At 39.0% G+C, this 19,424-nt stretch overlaps 1 protein-coding gene across 1 annotated transcript in view; it reads left to right on the forward strand.

The window, feature by feature from the left end:
• Positions 1-19,424, forward strand: part of cadps2 (Ca++-dependent secretion activator 2) — a 602,458-nt gene that overhangs the window by 459,165 nt on the left and 123,869 nt on the right. The window contains exon 18 of the mRNA XM_048607831.1: positions 6,961-7,117. Coding sequence (XP_048463788.1) covers positions 6,961-7,117 — 157 coding nt within the window. The remainder of the gene's footprint in view (positions 1-6,960; positions 7,118-19,424) is intronic.

The following is a 19,424-nucleotide window of genomic DNA, read 5'->3' on the forward strand; positions in this document are numbered from 1 at the left end:
CGACACACTCATCACAATACCCTACATCAGGAACACGTCAGAACTCACCACAAGAATTCTACAACCGCTGGGCATCAGAGTGGCACACAAACCCACATCAACCCTACGACAAGTGCTCACCTGACCTAAAGACCCACTCCCCGCCATGGACAGGACCAATGTCATCTACAAGATCCCCTGCAGAGACTGCGAGAAACACTACATCGGACAAACAGGAAGGAAACTAACAACAAGAGTACATGAACACCAACTGGCTACAAAAAGACACGACCAATACTCACTCATCTCAATCCACATGGACAAGGAGAACCACGACTTCGACTGGAAGAACACCAAGATCCTGGGACAGGCTAGGCAGAGACAAGCACGAGAATTCCTGGAAGCATGGCACTCCACGAAGCAGGCTATTAATAAACACATTGAATCGACCCCATATACATTCCACTACGGAGGAAACCCGGAAGTGAGGCAATCCATCGCAACGGACCCCAGAGTTTAAAAACCAGGCGGGCAAACACACCGACGCTTCATCAGAGGCTGCACTGAGGATGTTACCCAGCACGGTAACGAAACGTCTGCGGAACAACAAACCAGCTCGGCGAGCCAACCAATCCCAACACCCACAACCCGAGCTACAGATCTACTCCAAAACCTTAAGTACTGATTTATTTATTTCAAGCCTTTTAGATTACGCAGGAATTCCATCTTATGTAGTTATAATCGGTATTTTAATTTTTTGGTGCTTATTTCTGTTGGGAGAGGGATCTGCTCCTTCTGGCTTTCCTTCTGAACATTTAGATGAAGTAATCATTCAGAATATTATTCATTTTGTGATCTTCCTTGGTTTCCAGTGGCTCTTGTATATCTTTTCTCTGTTTGCCTTTTGACTGACTGGAACTAAAATAGTTTTTATTTTCAATTCTTCTGCTTAACTTCAGCCACTATGCTTGTTTCCCAGGTCTCTGCCTGTGTGGTCTCTTTTTTTAAACATTGTATTTGTCTCAGAGAGTCCCTACCCCTTTCAACCTACTGGACTTACATGTGATCATTTTCCTGTTTTTATCACTGTTTTAAAAATCCATTTAGGATCAAGTTTGAGCTTGTTGACTTTGGGAATGCATTTATCCTTTATGCTTAAAGAGATGGAAATCTGGATGCCTTGACTGTATTGGAGATTTAATTTTTTAGTTCATTTTTGGAGCATGCTGTGATAGGATTCAATTATAAAACAACTAATCTGACTGATATCACAAGTAGATGCATTTTAAGAAAACTTGCTTAGCTGTCAACATTCTTAATCCTAAATCAGAGGGTTACAGATTCCAGTCACACAATGACAGAAACTTGCTGATTTTTCTTTACTGTAGAAGTAATATCCTAGATCACTTCACGGAACAAGCAAAATTTGGATTTCAGCCAAAACAGGTATAAGAAAGGGTGACAAAAAATGCTTGGTAAGAGGGGGGTTTTAAGCAGGAATTTAAATTGGGGAAAGTCCAGTTGAGTTTCTGAGCGCGGTGCCCATTTGCCTGAAGGCAGTAGCAAGAGTGGAAATCTCACTGGATAGATTCAAACATAGAGATGTGGGCAAAATGAGCATTTATTTGGGAGGTAACCGTATGGTGAAGGATTTTGGAAATAGAACTCTTGTTTCACAACTGAGGGGCTATGGTCATGTGGTTTCTCAAGGAGATGGAAGAAATATTACAAAGACTGAAGAGCTATGTTTGTGTGGTTTATGAAAAACCTTTTGATGATGGGTTTGAAAAGACAGTATCTGAAGGACGAGATGATTTCAATGTCATTCCGAAGCAAAGTGATGCAAAGACTTACACACACAGTCTATGTTCTATCAGTGCAACAAAAGAAAGTTTTAGTTAGTCAAATGGGCCACTTTGCTGTTTCAGTAATTTCAGATATAAATTGAATATTCCACTTAAAATAATTATTCTGGTGTCCTGGAAACATTGTATTCTTAAAACAGATTCATCTCATTGCTGGTTACTATGTAATACAACTACCACTATAAAACAATGACAGCAATTTTGTCAATGTAGACCTATTTGTGAATCTTTGCGAAATGTAATCAGTCACACTTTCTGCAAAGAATTGTTGTTAAGAGTTAACAGTAGATATTCATAATTGAATTCAGAAGAATTAATGAATCATTAATCAATTTTTTGCTAAAATGTAAACAACAAACGTATATTCTGCAAAGGCACAATAAAAGAAGTGTGAGTCATCCATGGCTAACAAAGGAATTTAAAGATAGTGTTCGATCAAAGCTGGTGGCTTATAAAGTTACTAAAAAAGTAATATACCTGAGGATTGGGAAGATTGTAGAATTCGGCTAAGAAGAATCAAGAAACTAAAAAAGGGAGAAGAGAATTTGAATGTAAACTGGCAAAGAATATAAAAGTAGATTGTAAAAGTTTCAATGTGTGTACAAAACAGAAAAGATTAGCCAACGACAAATATGAGTCCTTTACATGCAGAAACAGGAACATTTATTATGGGAAATAGAGAAATGATAGAGATGTGAAAGAATAAATTTGTAAATGGGCATGGTGGGGACAGGAAGGTATCAGAAATCTCCCAGAAATATACGGAATCAAGGGATCAGATAATGAGAACAAGGAACTGAAAGAAATTAGTATAATGAAAAGGTAACACTTGATAGATTAATGGAAGTTGACAAATCCCTGGGAGCCAGTGATCTACCTCACAGAGTATTGGCTGTAGAGATAATGGATTTAATCAACTTTTTAAATTCTGTGGACTCTAGTCTGGTACCTGCAGATTAGGAAATTGCAAGCATATTCTCGCCATTTGAAAAAGGAAGTGGAGAGCAAAGAGGGGAATACAGACCTTTTAGTCTGACATCAATGATGAGGAAGATATTAGAATAATAAAAGATGTGATAACACTTCAAGCAGAAAACAGTGATATAATTGGGCTGAGCCAACATGGATTTATGAAAGAGAGATCACGTTTGACAAACATGTTAGAGTGTTTTTAAAAATGTTACTAGCAGAATTTATATGGTGGATCTGGTGTATTTGGATTTTCAGAAGGGTTTTGATAAAATCTAAAGCAGGAGTTTAGAAAACAAGAGTAGAACATTTGGGATGTGGGTAATATATCTGCTTGATGCCCTGATTCTCTGATGCCTGATACTTTAATTACCATTGAACAGACTGGTGCAGTGGGCCAAAGGGCTTGTATTCTCCAGAGTATCTCATTTTTGGATGATATGAAATCTGCAGACAGCAGAACATTATTATAATCAGTTGTTCATTCTTTAACAAGACTAATATCAGGACATGTTACTGTGTGAAACAGTCTATTTTGTTAAATTATTGTTTGCTATTCATTTTAGAGATAAGTAATCTCAGGGAATATCTTCTGCTGTCTCTTCTTCACAATTATCAGTATGAATTCTATATAAAGAGCCTTGACTCTTAAACCTAGATTAATGAAATTAATCTCAGTGAAATGTACTAAATTCTGAAAAGGCACCACAGGGTAGATGCAGGAAGGAACTTTCCCCTTGCTGAGCATCTAGAACCAGGGAGATAGTCACAAAATATAGGGATTGAAATGAGATTCATTCAGAGGATGTTGAATCTTCGGAATTCTCTATCCTGGTGGACTATGGAAGTTCAGTCATTGACTGTATTCAAGACAGGGAGTTATCAATATTAATGACATTAAAGGATATGGGGACAGGCCAAGAAAATAACATTGAGCTGGATGAACAGTTTATGATCTCAGAATGGGGAACAGGTCTGAGGGGCTGAATAAGATGCTCTTGCTCCTATGTTTCGATGTTTTGACAAACATTCAAAACATAGACCATTTTACCCTGACATCAGACATGTTAAAGGGAGAGTGTGTGCCCTCCACTGCATGATCCTGCAGAAGTTGTGAGCAGGCTTTCTTCTACCTCACCTTGTGTCTAAATATCATTATAAATCAAAGCAATTACTAACGAACATCTGAAATATCCTATGCAGTTAATGTGCTTTATGTAGGAACTATAAGTTTGACATTTGCTACCATACATTTAAAAGGAGACAATGTTGATATTCTAGAAATAATAAGCCCAGTTTGTTGCTAATCTGATTCATATTTATGTTTCATTTTTCTATGAATTTAAATGCCAAAAATGAACTACTGCAATTTGAAGACACAAAAAGTAAATGCAAATTAGATTAGAAACAAGCAAGGTTAATTATTTTTGGAATATATAAAATCTGCAGACAGCAGAACATTATTATAATCAGTTGTTCACTCATTAACAAGACTAATATCAGGACATGTTACTGTGTGATACAGTCTATGTTTTTAACTTGTTGTTTGCTGTTCATTTTAGAAATAAGTTGACTTATGATTCATCAGGTAATCTGAATTCAGTTAGGAATAGCTTCTGTTATCTCCTCTTCACAATTATCAATATCAATTCTGTATAAAGAGCCTTGACTCTTAAACCTAGATTAATGAAATTGCCTATATTTCAGTTTTCTATTATACAATAATTACTATTAGAAAATGTTTAAATTGTAACAATGTCAAGAAGCAAAAATTGTTTATTTAATTGTAACTGTAAAAATAATTAGCAGATATCAGCAGTATTAATGGAGAATATTACATTTCTTGGTTATTAACACCTTCTTTCCATATACTGACTGTAGAATATAACTGATTTAACAGTGCATTTTGCAGGAAATAAGTATAGGGTTAATTGCATTATGACTGTACTGTGAAGTGCTACTCCACACAAGGTTTCTAGTTGTAAAGCCTCCAGTCAAAGTCCTGAACAGATGGATCAATGTCTGGACTTGGGGTGGAGAGTGAGGAAGATGCAGTCGCAACACTGGTCAATAAAATGTCATCTGTATTTCCAGCATAAATGATGTTATTTTCAAATTAAGTCATTAACTTGTATTTAAATGTTTGGATTCTTTTCTTTTTTATTCAACAAACACTTTCATACATGCGGATACCTAAAGGGCAGAGAGGTATGTGACCAGGGGGATTCGATCATTGGGCATTTCTTAACATTTGCTACCATAAATGAGCTGTGTGTTATTTCTAATCATTTTAAAAAGTCAATATCAGAGCAGGGAAATAATCTTCATACCTTCCTTTTCCACTGAGTTTACAATTTAGAAATGATGATTCCACAGTTCAAATCTTAGATGTGTTTTACCCACAATAAAGCGTATTTCATTGAAAATCTTTAACTGAGACATTAATTGCTCTTTCATTTTTGGTTGAAATTGGCATGTACTTCACATGTGAAAAATAACTAAAGGTTAATTTGAATTTTTCTTATGTTTATTTGTAAATGAAATCTGACTCCAAAAGGTATACATGGGCAAGATCTTTTCTCCAAAAAACAATGAATAAGGGTTTTATTGACAGTTCTTATTGACAATAAGCTTGAAAGCATCTGCATTCTCCACCCGCTCCCCCCCACCAACCCCCATTACTATTCCTGCTTCTTTCTCTCCTTCCCCATTTTCTTCACAGAGTATCGGAGTTTCATTATTAAAGCTAGGATTCATAGGCGACACTAAATGGTGAAGAAAGAGGAAATGATCAATTGTCAGTTCACTGGCCTCTTGTCTTATTCATTTGCACTACTTGTTATGTACATCAAGCTTATTGGTTGCTTTCGATATTTCATCATATTAAAAAAGATCAACTCCAAAGCTTTTAGAGCCTTCCCTTAATTTTGCATGAAAATCCACTATGGTAGAAAATTTCACATTTCTTCCAATTTGCCCTGACCTTCCTGATCAGAATCTGAGTTTCACCATTTGTTCATTTTTTGCCAGTTTGTGGCTCCATTTGTATCTTGAATGAAACTGACCAAAATAGATTCTTTGTCTCTGAGATGCTGTGTTTAAAGAGCCTCTACTGTGAATAAACAGAGACACTTTCAATAACTCTGAAATCAGTTAAATCATTAAACATGATTAATCACACTAATTGTAACAAAATGCGTGGGTTAGAAAAGTACAATTTACAGTCCTCTCCAGTAATGCCTTTAAAAGGCCAGTGGCTTTCACAGTTATGCTTTAAATCTAGCTTAGCAACGTGGAGGATAAGAGTTTTACACAGGTAGTCAAAACCTTAAAATATCAGTCTCCATTCCACTTTCTACTGGAGACATTTGACTACATTAAAATGGACAGCTATCAGTAACTTGTTGTCACTCTCCTTCACTATTACCTGCTCCCTTCCCACTTCCTGGATAGGAAAATCAGTACAGCACGTGGCAAAAATTGAAGTCTTGTTTACTAACATAGACCTACTTTTTGGTATTATGACAATAAGAAGGAGAGAAAGAACTGGAAGGGATGGAACTGGCACGCTAAAATTTTACAGTGTTCAAGTCATCTGCCTAATAAGGTGCTAAACTGAAGAAAACAGAATGAGAGTTATTGCCTTTTCCACTTCTTTTTCCAGCCAATCCATTGTAAAAGCCAGCATCCATGCACAACTTGGTTACTCATACTGTATAAAACTAAATTTTAATTCACTTAATTGAACATTAACATTTTGCCTAAATGCTCTCCCCATAGATAACTCACAATTATACTTATGAATTGATAAAATAGTTCTGGTTTATTCAATAACCTCAATGAAGACCAGACAATTTCCAGTCATGAAAATGCGCCAAAAGCAACGAGGGTGGGATAATCATATCTGTTGCTGGATTCACACAGCTGAAAACCATAATTCTGTATTTGGTTTTACAAATTGGGAAGAATATGTTCATACAGATATACTTATGATTTTTTTTAAATGGAGGAATATTTAACATCCCCTCATTTCTTTTGGTGCAGGTATTTGCAGAAACCTCATAGGAAGTGTTAACTGTATCTAACAATTATGTGGCCTCGCTGTCGTTGTGTAGTCTTAAATTGACATTTGCTCATTCTTCCATAGGCCTTTGCCTGGTGGCCTGACCTAATGGCAGAGCATGCAGAGATATTTTGGTCACTCTTTGCTGTTGACATGGATGCAACTCTTGAAGCTCAGCCCCCAGATTCTTGGGACACCTTTCCACTTTTTCAACTTCTCAATAATTATTTGAGGAATGAGCGTAAGTATCTGTTGGTTTCAGTTGTATTGCTGTGCTCTATTCAGATTTGTTGCAGCATCTTTTCTAGTAGTAGTGCCACATTTTGCATAGAAGCAGGAGTAGGCCTTCTGCACCGTTCAGTATGATCATGGCTGATCATCCAATGCAGTTCCCTGTTCCTGTTTTCTCCCCCTACCCTTGATCCCTTTATCCCTAAGAACAACATATAACTTTTGCTTGAAAATATTAATTTATTTTGCCCCAGATGCTTTGTGCGGCAGAGAATTCCACAGGCTCACCACTCTTTAGGTGAAAAAAAATTGTCCTCATCTCAGTCCTAAGTGCTCTATCCTGTATCCTGAGATTGTGTCTCCTGGTTCTGGACTCCTTAACTCAGCAAAACATCCTCCCTGCCCCTAGTTTGTCCAGCCCTGTTACATTTCAATCAGATCCCCTCTTGTCCTTCTAAACTCTGGTGAATGGAGGCCCAGTTGAAATATCTCTCCTCATAGGATGGTCCTGCCATCCCCTGGCTCTCTGCCTACGTATCAGTGTTAGCCTAGCTCTCCCTCAATGGCAAGGATATCCTTTCTTTAATAGCAAGACTAAAACTGCACACAGTATTCCAAATGTGATCTCGCCAAGACACATATAACTGCAGTAAGATAACCCTACTTCTGGACTCAAATCCTCTTGCAATGAAGGCCAATGCACTATTTGCTTGCTGCACCTGCCTGTCTGTTTACTTTCATTGCCTGGTATACAAGAATACTCAGATCCGTTTGTACATCCACAACCTTACATTTACCTGATTTGGAAAATTAACATGTCCAATTCACCTCCTCCCTCCACATTGTCCAAGGCACATAATACACCTTCCATGTGAAGCACTTGTATTATTTTCAATCCTGACTGCTGCATTCACTGTTCACAATACATTTTCCTTTACTTTGGTGAGATCCAACACAGACTGGGTGACCGCTTCATGCTTGGTCCTTAAGAATGACCCAAGCTTCCAGTTGCTTGCTATTTCAAGACACCACTTTGCCCCAGTGAAGAAGAGTCTGACGAGAAGCGTTAACTATGTTTCTCTCTCTTCAGATGCTTCCAGACCTGCTCAGTTTCTCCAGCACTTTGTTTCTAAATCGGATTCCCTGCATCCATAGCATGTCGTTTTCGTTGGAAAATTCTTGTTTGTGTGTTACTTCAAACAGTAATACTTTGCACATGAAGAGAGATTTTGCACACAGGATCCCAAGGAACACTTTATGTGTCTTGTGGGATGACGCAGCAAAAATTCAAGGTGTGATAAGTAGCTGGCTAATGAGATTTTCTGCGCATTAAAATCAAGAGGCAGTAGGTTGTGAAGCCCACTGATTTAATTCTGTATATGCACGCCAACATTCCCTCTGATTGGGAATACATGAGCAAATTCTTAAAGTATGCAGTTCCCATTTTATTTTTGCACAAGCACATTTAAAGAGTTTGACTCATATAAGACCGACATGAGGACTTTTAGAAGGGAACATTGGTACTCTTCCAGTGGTTGGAAACTTTTGCCGTTGGCACAAATTCAAAATAGCTACTGAAGTGTATCTTCTGTTTGAAAATTAGGATAATAGGTCAGCACAACATCATGGGCCGAAGGGCCTGTACTGTGCTGTACTGTTCTATGTTCTATGTCCTAAAATGACTTTACACGTTGATACTGGGGAAGACACTTCACTACTTAAAGGGGAAATCTAGTTCACAATCAGATTCTAACCTGCACAATGAATTAACCCCTGTGCTAAAAGCTAAATAGGTCTTGTTTCACCTGTTACATTTTAGTCCAATGCCTCAATAATTTAGTAAGTGGAACATTGCAACAAAAGTGCTTTGAAGCACCAGTATCTGTGACCTTGGTGTGGAGCATGAAATTGAGTGTCTTTGTGATGGAGCAGATGTGGGATTTGGAAAAGGTTGCAAAAAGTTAGCTTCAACTTGAGACAATAGGAAGAAATCATTGACAAAGCAACTGAGTCTGTGGATAGGATTGAAGATAATGGTTTGTGAATTCCCAATGTTTAATGATATGAGCTATGTATCAAAATTGTGATTGACATTTTGAAAATGATGACCTGCACATATTAATTGTAAGCTAGCTTCACTCACAGTAGAACTCCTGGTACAGCAATGATATAACCATGAAACCTCTTCACACATTTTCATGCTTGTCAAAAAATGCCAGAATCAGCAACTAGTCCTATCTAAGTTACCCATGGTGAAGTTCGAGGTATATTGAGTATTTTTGAGCAAGCTCCATCACAGGAACTCGCACATTTCCTTGCCATATTTTGCCAAAGTGACCTCATTAATTACCTACCTTTCTCCTATGTCAGGTCTGATTCCGGCCCCATCTTACCACGCACGTTACCAGAACAACTCGCCTCTTGACAAATATCTACTGAAAGATTGGCATTGCTTGTGCCCATGATACATTTAAAATGCCACACCAGCTCCCCACCTGTGCCAGACATAACAGTTGTCCTGCCCACTTCCAGTTCCCTTATTACTTCTCCCTCTTTCAATCTAGGAGGAAAGTTGCCCCCAGTAGGGCAGATAGATTCAAGATGGCTGGTGGTCTACCTGATATTTGGCTCTTCGCCCCTTTATGTGGACTGAATCCTCATTCTGATTGCCCCAAGTTTCTGATTGCCTGCCTGTTTCTAAGCCCCCAGACTGGTGTCGGAGGCTACCTTTGACTTACTGTACTGGACCTCCCGAGTGACGGCTATCCCACTTGATTGAGGGAAGCTGTCAACCATGAGTTTCCTGCCTTTGCTTGCACTAAACAGCAAGGCAAGACAGAAGTATTGTAAACCCGGTAGCTCTGACTAAGGGGGCATCACTCACAAAGGCAAGACAAAGATGCTGTGAGCATCCAGGTAGGCTTGAAATGAATGAACACAACAACATCTTAATGAAAACTGAAAGAACTGCGGATGCTGTAAATCAGTAGTTGCTGGAAAAGCTTACCAAGTCTGGTGGCATCTAGAAGAAAAATCACAGTTACCGTTTCAGGTCCAGTGACCCTTTCTCAGAACTGGATTTAAGAATCTACTCGACATTTTAATGAAGCATTTTAAAATCAACATGCTTCTCTATTGAAGTGTAGCTCTTTAAAAAGAATTGAATGGTCAAATAACATAACGTGGTCTCGGGACAATAAAAAGGCTAGTGTTAATAATTAACACGGACAGTGAAGTGGAATCAAATTATCCATAATAGAGCCCAGAGTGACTAAGAAAGTCATCTCTCATTATCAGAATCTCATTATAAAATAAAAAGGTGAGGGTCTCAGTGGATTACTTTTTATTTTACTGTATTGAGCCAATTAAAAATACCATATTCTTTCAAGTCGTTTCAACTCAACTTTCTGGATCAAAAAACTGTATGTGAGCAGATTCTTAAATCCTCAATGCAGAGCAATCCTGCACACTTAACACCATGCCTTCAATTGAAATATTACCAGTCCTGTGTATCTTGTGGGTTCTAGAAATGAACTTGTAGGACTGATGCTTAAATTGGGACAGAGAAACACAGTTTGAGTTTGACAAGGCATGTGTAGACAGTGGGAAAGAAATAATCCACTAATGATTTCAAAGTAAGTCTGAGCAGACATTCATTAAGGTAAATTACTGAATCTATTTGTCATAGCAGGTTATAGAGTAATAATATGATGCTGTCCTTGGCTATTCACATTCCGCTAATCAGTATCTGTGATAGCCATATATACTGTTACAGTTTACAATTAATTTGTGATCTTCGCCTTCATTTCATTGCTCTGAAGTCTTCCGCTATGTGAATACTGTTAACCATATGTCTGAAAATGCATTTTTTTTTCAGTGCTGTGCCAGTGTTGTTACATGGAGGCCCTACACAGTAGAACTAAATACCTCATATTCAGCCTGATTTTCACTGTTTCTCAAAACAATTAGAATGGACAGTAAAGTTGTTCACTGCATAGATTTTATGATGACAATTATTATTCAGCCACGTCTTAGAATTACGGATTGGCAAATGATAATTTTCTTATTAAGTAAACCAATCCAATTCCACAAGAATCTATTCTCTATGACCGTTACTGATTATGTTGCGGAGATCGTTTATGATGAGAAACAAATGCATCTGATAAATCTTCCATATATTTACATAAAAGCTGGCACAATTTATTTTGGATTCTGCACATTAATTGCTTTTGAGAGTAAGCAAATTAACCTGTGATAGAAAGTGTAACATTATTATTTGAATAAGTTGTACAGCAGTTAAAACAATCAAGGAAATCAGCAGAATGAACAAGGAGACAAATAGAAAAAGTGAGCTATTACACCAGTACAAAGAGCATAGCTAACAGTATAGCAATGCATCAGGAGAAAGAATAAAGATATCAAGATAGAGAAGAAAGAAGAAAGCACATTAGGGGGAAATTGAGCAACGATAAAGTAAGTGAAGGCATCAATGGAAAAAGTAGAGACCCAGATATAACATGTCAAACAATGGAAGGAGCAGACACAATAAGGGTGTCAGTGGAAAGACTCCAAAAGAGAGCACAAAGCCTTTCGTCGAAAGAGCAGAGGTTCAAATAGGGAGAGTAGGGAGAATATTGGAAGGATTGAGAACATCATTACAGTAGACATGCCTTCCTAAGATCCCACAAATCTGGTGGCAAGAAAGGTGGTTCAAAAGCACACTGTCTCCTAAGCCAAAATGCCTAGCATCGAGATGCTAATCACTCAAAACTGGCTGGACTGGACAGGTTGTCCATATGCCTGACTTGAGATTCCCAAAGTAATTGTTCCATTTGGAATCCAGTCGCAACAGGATTGCCAATGGATGGCTAGTGGAAATGATTTAGGGGTATCGTCATAGCATCCCTGAGGAAACTCATGATAATCCTTGGTTTGTGATGAATCAAAATGGAAAAGGTTTATTCAAAAAGGCAACAAACCCCTCAAGAGACTTTGCCCAAAACATGCAGAGTTGAAGTTGAGACATTGGAGAGTACTTGCAAGCGTCTATCTTATCTACTTGATCCTTTAAGCCTCATCTTCCCCACATGTAGCAGAGTCTGCAGACCATACATTAGATTTATTAGCCATCTCAGAATCTATCCAACCAGAGAGAAAGAAAGTCATTGTCTATCATAAGGGACTTCCAAGGAAGAAGGAAAAGTTAAAACATTTACAAATTAAGGTTGTCAAAGTGAGAGAATTTGATTTAGGCTGTCAAAATCTGATCTGTCTTGGTTATGTCTGATTGTGTGTTGCAATGGATCTACTAAGCTTGTCTACAGTGCACTAGTGATATCAAACTCAGCTAAGAATTACAGACACTATTATTAGAGGAACCAAAAGTTTGTTAGAGATGAAGAGAGTCAATAAGTGGTAACAATAGGAAAATCCTTTTGAGCTATATTAGGGGTCAGAGGACTGGAAAGGACTTCATGGAGATACTGAACGATTTCTCAGGACATACTTATGGTACACTCCCACAGGAAGAGGGAGAGATGCTTAATGAGCATTTTGTATTGGTATTCACCAAGGAGAAGGACATGACTGATGTTGAGGTCAGGGATGAGTGTATGAATAATCTACAGAATGTCAATATATTGAAGGAGGAAGTTTTGACTATCCTAAGTTGCATTAAGGTAGACAAGTCCCCAAGGCCAGACGGGATCTATCCCACGTTACTGTGAGAGGCAAGGGAAGAAATAGCTGGGTCATTAGCAGATATCTTCACATCCTCTTTGACCACAGGAGAGGTTCCACAGGACTGGAGATTAGCCAATGTTGTTCCCTTGTTGAAGAAAGGAAGCAGGGATAATCCAGGAAATTATAGGCCAGTGAGCCTGACATCTGTGATGAGAAAGCTTGTGGAGAAGACACTGAAGGACAAGGTATATGCACATTTGGAAGAAAATGGACTAGTTAGTGACAGGCAGCATGGTTTTGTACGGGGAAGGTCATGTCTCACCATCCTGATTGAATTTGTTGAAGAGGTGACAAAGATAATTGTTGCGGGAAGGGCTGTGGATATAGTTTACATGGACTAAAGTAAGGCATTTTCAGATTGGTACAAAAACTAAAATCACATGGGATTTGGGATGGGCTGGCTACAAAACTGGCTTGGTCATAGAAGGCAAGAGGGTAGCGGTGGAAGGGTGTTTTTCAGAATGGAGACCAGTAACTATTGGTGTTCTACAGTGATCAGTCTTAGGTCCTCTGTTTGTAGTATATATAAATGATCTGGAGGAAAACATGGCTGGCCTGATTAGTATGTTTGCAGATGACACAAAGATTGGTGGAGTTGCTAATAGTGCTGATGATTGGGAAAGGATACAACAGGATATAGATAGATTGGTGACTTGGGCACAGAAATGGTAGGTGTAGTTTGGAATCGTAGAAACCCTACAGTGTGGAAACAGGCCCTTTGGCCCAACAAGTCCACACCGACCCCCACAGCATCCCACCCAGACCCATCCCCCTATAACCCACCTAATCTACACATCCCTGAACACTACGGGCAATTTAGCGTGGCCAGTCCACCTAGCCTGCACATCTTTCGACTGTGGGAGGAAACCGAAGCACCCTGAAAGGACCCACACAGACACGAGGAGAATGTGCAAACTCCACACAGACAATCGCCCAAGGGTGACAGCTGTGCTAACCACTGAGCCACCATGCTGCCTAATTTTAATCCAGACAAATGCGAGCTGATATATTTTGGAAGATCAAATTTAGCTGTGAATTATACTATAAATGATAGAACCTTTAGGAACATTAACATACAGACAGATCTGGGCGTGCAGGTCCACAGTTCCCTAAAAGTGGCAACACAGGTAGCCAAGGTGATTAAGAAGGCATATGGCACGCTTGCCTTCATCGCCCGAGGCTTGGAGTACAGAGTTGGCAAACCACGTTGCAGCTATATAAAACCCTTGTTAGGTCACATTTGAAGTATTGTGTGCAGTTTTGGTTGCTGCGCTGCCAGAAAGACGTGGAAGCTTTGGAGAGAGTGTAGAGAAGGTTCATCAAGATGTTGAGGGCATTGGCTATGAGGAAAGGTTAAAATGGCTAGGATTGTTTTCACTGGAAAAATGGTGACTGAGATGAGACCTGACAGAGGTCTACAAAATTATGAGAGGCATAGATAGGGTGGATAGTCAGGGTTGAAGTTTCAATTACAAGGGGGCACAGGTTCAAAGTTTAAGGGAGATGTGCAAAGGAAGTTTTTCACGCAGAGAGTTGTAGGAGCCTAGAGCGCACTGCTGGAAGAGGTGGTGGAAGCAGGCACATTGGTGACGTTTAAGAAGCATCTGAATGGTTACATGAATAGGGATGGAATAAAGGGATACAGACTGAATAAGGGCAGGAGATTTGTTTTTTAGTTTAGTTAGGGCATGATGATCACACAAGCTTGGAGAGCCGAAGGGCCTGTTCCTGTGCTGTACTTCTCTATTGTTCCCTTCTTTTGAAATTACAATATTGATTTTAAATGACTATTTCACATCAGAACTCATTCCATGGGTATTACTGAGAGCACATTGTTCTGATGACTTTAAGATGTTACAATGGACATGGACATTGAGTTATAGAGTCATATAGCACGGAAATAGACCCTTCAGTCTAACTTGTCTGTGCCATCAGATGTCCTAAACTGATCTAGGCCCATTTCCCTCTAAACCCTTTCTATTCATGTACCATCCAGATGCCTTTTAAATGCTGTAATTGAACCAGCCTCCACCACTTCCACTGGCAGCTTGTTTCAAACACGCACCACCCTCTGCAAGAAAAGGTTGTCCCTCAGGTACCTTTTAAATCTTTCCCCTCTCACCTTAAACTTACGCCCTCTAGATTTGGACTCCCCTACCCCGGGAAAAAGACCATGGCTATTCACCCTATCCATGACCCTCATGATTTCATAAACCTCTTCAAGGCCACCCCTCAGACTCTGACACTCACATGGCATTCACCTGACAGTAGCCACCCTTCACCCTATTGTTTGCATACTTAACATTGCATTGGAGTTTGGAATTATCTCCATGAACTTGGTCTAAGTGCTGCTAATATTTTAAAAGGGGCCTCAAGTTAGGTCATGAAAATTGCAGACACAGTAACTTGCCTTTAGTAATCAGTGAGTTGCTAGGAAGAAACTGTAGACACTTGACCACTTTGACTTTGTCTTACCATAAATAGTTCTTCTGCTTCTCAGAATACACATAGCAATTGTATGTTGACTTTCCCACAGGGGGATTTGACTACAAGGGTGAAGGTGTTTTGCTACACTTGCATATAATCTTGTTGATACCTCTCTGAGAGTTTTGTTTTGGTCACCTTATTCTAAAGAAGGGATATACTTGCCATACAGGGAGTTTAACTGAGGCTCACCAGATTAATCCCTGAGATTGTGGGATTGTTTTATAAAGGGAGATTGAAGAGACTGCGTCCAAGTTCCCTGGAGACTCAAAGAGTCAAGGCTGACCTCATTGAAAATTAGAATGTAACAAGTTGAATACAGATGAGAGGTTTCCCTTTGCTGATGAGTATAAAACCTGGGGACATAATTTTAGAATAAGGAGGTAGGTTATTTAACACTGAGATCTGGAGGAATTTCTTTACTCAGACAGTGGTGATTATTTGGAATTCTCAATACCACGGGGATGTGGAGGCTTGCTCATGGAGCATGTTCAAGATGGAAATCTGGATTTCTGGATATGAAGGGATATTGAAATAGTGTGGGAAAGTGGCATTGAGGACAATGATCAAATTGGATAGTGTAGCAGCCTCAGTGAACACATTCTTTCGTTTATATTCATTTTCATTCTGATGGTTTTGAAGATGTATAAACTCTTCCCCGTTTCTTAAATCTCAATTTATAGAACTGACCTGCTTCAAACTCTTTGTCCTTCTTACAAATTTAATAATCCTATGATCATTGTCCACCCCCACTGTGAAAGTCTAGTGCTGCCTCTGGGTCTAAACAAATACCAACAAACTGACAACTAAAAACTACCAACAGTTTGACTCTTCATAGTATATCCATGTTGTCTCTAGATTATCCATACAGTTTCAGGAATAAACATCACTATCGTTGGTATCTACCTAAATAACAATGAGTGGATCTTCCCCCTTGTACTCCCAAGTTCTGCTTCCACCCTGAGCAGATATCCTGAACTGTGGCAGTGGGCCAGCAACACTGCTGCCTACACTCTTACTGTTTGCTATGGAGAATGGTGTCAACCCCTAACTGTACCATTCCCTACTACTAGGACATTCCTCCTCCTTCTCCCCTCTTGAGTGGCTTCCTGTACCATGGTCCCATACCTAGTTGGCTCATCCATCCTGCAGCCTTCATTCTCATCCTATGAAAGGTACACCAAAGGTACTGAAAGGGTCAGCAGATTTCAGCTCCTGGAGTCAATAGAACAATCCAACCACAAGATCTTCTCCAGACATTAATACTGATTCTCTGTACAGTTGAATGCTAAAAGGGCTTCAATGGACTTGAATTCTAACATGGACCATGTCACTTTTATGAGCTATGCCTTTTATGGACAGAGCCCTATGATCATTCACTGCAATAATAACATATTTAATTGGTTCTGATTTAAGACAGTGGACGTTGGATCACACAGTTAAACTCCCTCCCAGATAGGTTCCCAATGCCACACAGGCTTTTCCCATGTTTCGCAAACTGACTTAGTTGGCATGGATCCTACAGCCTTCAGGAACACACATAAATAGCAACCAGAGGGAAAATTGAATTTGGGGCAGCAAATATAAAGCAAACCCAACATAATCTTGCATGAGCATCAGGCTGCGACCAGTCATATTTCTCAACCCATGGAAAGTGACAGGCAGTGAGAATAATCATAACAAGATTGTGACACTGAATGCCTCCTGTTTGGTCCTCCCAAATATGGGAATGCTCAGCATCGGGAGGGGATAATTCAGCTCATGAGTCTGGATGAGAAGAATGCTGCAAAATTAACTTGGTTCAACATTTGTTAAAATTATTTGCATGTCCACCACCTTCTATATCTATATTCTGTGGTTGATCTTCATATTCAACAGAAAACTGTATCACAGACTCCATCATTAAGCTTTGTAGTTATAAAAGCCTTTGAAAATATTTCAACAATATATTTAACATATGCATGATATATGGGCGTGGACATATTTATTTACATGTATTATGTTAGAATATCTCTCAGATGTTGCCTTCCATTGTGTAAATGATTGCCACCATAAATCACATGACTTGAATTGATGAAGACTCTGCCAAGTTATTTAATTGAATAAACTGTAGGAATTTTATGGGTTTGTTTCAGCATAAATTTATATTTTTGAAAAATGACAAAGACTCTGCAGAATATAATGCGTCCGACTTAATGACTGCATGTTCCTGGCAGGAAGCCTTGCCTGCTGGGCTTGCATATCGAGAAATCATAGGTAGGCTCCATAAATCTTGCCATTTATTAATTCATAATGGATGGGAAATCATAGGGAGCAGGTCTGCCATTTCAGCAGATCTCTATTTCAGCAAAGATTAAATTATAGTAACTGATAGAAAAATTGGCATCAATTACAAGATTAGATGCTTCTCCATGGTATTCACATATTTGGAATCTGAAAAAGTGCTGATTGCTGAACGAGACATTCAGTCTATCTGTGCAACATGCTAAACCTTCTATGATTATGTGTGAATTGGCAGTGATTCTTGTGTTGTTTTTATAGATGGTGTTACAATGACAAGGGTCTGGAAATGTAATGGGTGTGGTTATGAATTGATAAATATCGACTTTCTAGGTATGCAAGTACAATGCCCCAAGCATAATTTCAGATTAGCTGATTTTAGAGTTTCTCCTGGCACTGGGGATGAGTGGCTGGAATGTTGGTGTTAAAGTGAGGGAAAGTTGCGCACAAAACCTAGTTATTTTTCTCACAATGTGTGGATTAGTAAAAGGAACAGTATTTCCTTTCAAAAATGACTGAAGGAGACCAAAGAAGAGAAATAGTGCACAGAAAGGCACTGTTGAACTTTGAAGGATATGCAACAGGCAGAATAAGTTTACATTTTGAGTGGGTGTTGGGTCCGTGTGCGGGTACTAATAGACAGTGTGCAAATGAGGAGAAACAGATGACAACTGGTAGGTGAAAATTACAAACAGTGGTCCAAAGCGAACTTTAAGAGATTAGCTCTGCAAAAGGTTTTTCATGGAAGAGAGATGGTAAAAAGGTAGAAGATTCTGAGGAGGAGGTATCAGGAAATGGGACTGAGGCACCTGAGAGCTCCAACACTGATCGTGATGTGGCAAGTAGTGGATTAGAGTGGAGCAGAATAGTACAGCAGAGTGTATGAAATCAGCCTGTAATGGGCAAAGCAAAAAGGCTGGGGTATGGAAAGGAAGGAGAATCTGAGGTTAGTTTGCAATAAATCTCTGAAGAGATTTGAAAGTGAGGACAAACTTTGAATTTAGTGGTTGCTACTTGTGGAAATAGCTTTATAAAACCTTCTATATCTAGCCAGAGAATCTGATTATGTTATTAAAAGATTTAATACTTCTGTGTAAGTTATGATGCATATACATTCACACAATGCTAGCATTTTACATATAAAGTCATACAGAACTTTCATGCTGTCAGATTTTTCATTTTGCATTCTTCAGCACAGAATCACAAAAATAGCAAATTTTGAAGGGAACAAAATTTTATACTTTTTTTCCCAATCAATCAGCACCCTCTCCTACAGTATAAATTCTTATTCTCTTTGAAATGTGGTATTCTTGCAATTCTGCCCTGATGAGTGAAAGACTAAAACCATTGACTGTGTGTCTCTTCTTTCAGTAATAGTCAGGTTTTGTATAGCCAATAACTAAAGACACAAATATATGAATAGATTATGGATGCTTTCAGATAATAAAAGTGCAACCAGCTGCAGACAGTCACACAATTCTCTAAGAAACTGTGTTCGCTGTCAGGGTCAGTTTTGGAAATTTATGTGATTGTTCTCTGTGGCCCTCTATGTTAAACACAGCGTGCAAACAGATCAGCTCCCTAGACCTAGTGTAACAGTAGATCTGACCATTGCCCCAAAATGGGACACAGTTGTCAACACAAACACCTTTAGACAGCACTGTGCACAAAACGTATGGATGGTTGATTGCGAGGTGCATCATATTCAGCTGCACACTTTGCTCTAATGTGCTGCCAGGGAAACAGAAGGGGTGACTGAAACCAAGGTGTTTAATTCAGTTGGAGCAGATTGGAGTGGACTCCTCGGTTGC

This window comes from Rhincodon typus, chromosome 18 (genome assembly GCF_021869965.1).
Source record: "Rhincodon typus isolate 14 chromosome 18, sRhiTyp1.1, whole genome shotgun sequence".
NCBI classification, from domain to species: domain Eukaryota; kingdom Metazoa; phylum Chordata; class Chondrichthyes; order Orectolobiformes; family Rhincodontidae; genus Rhincodon; species Rhincodon typus.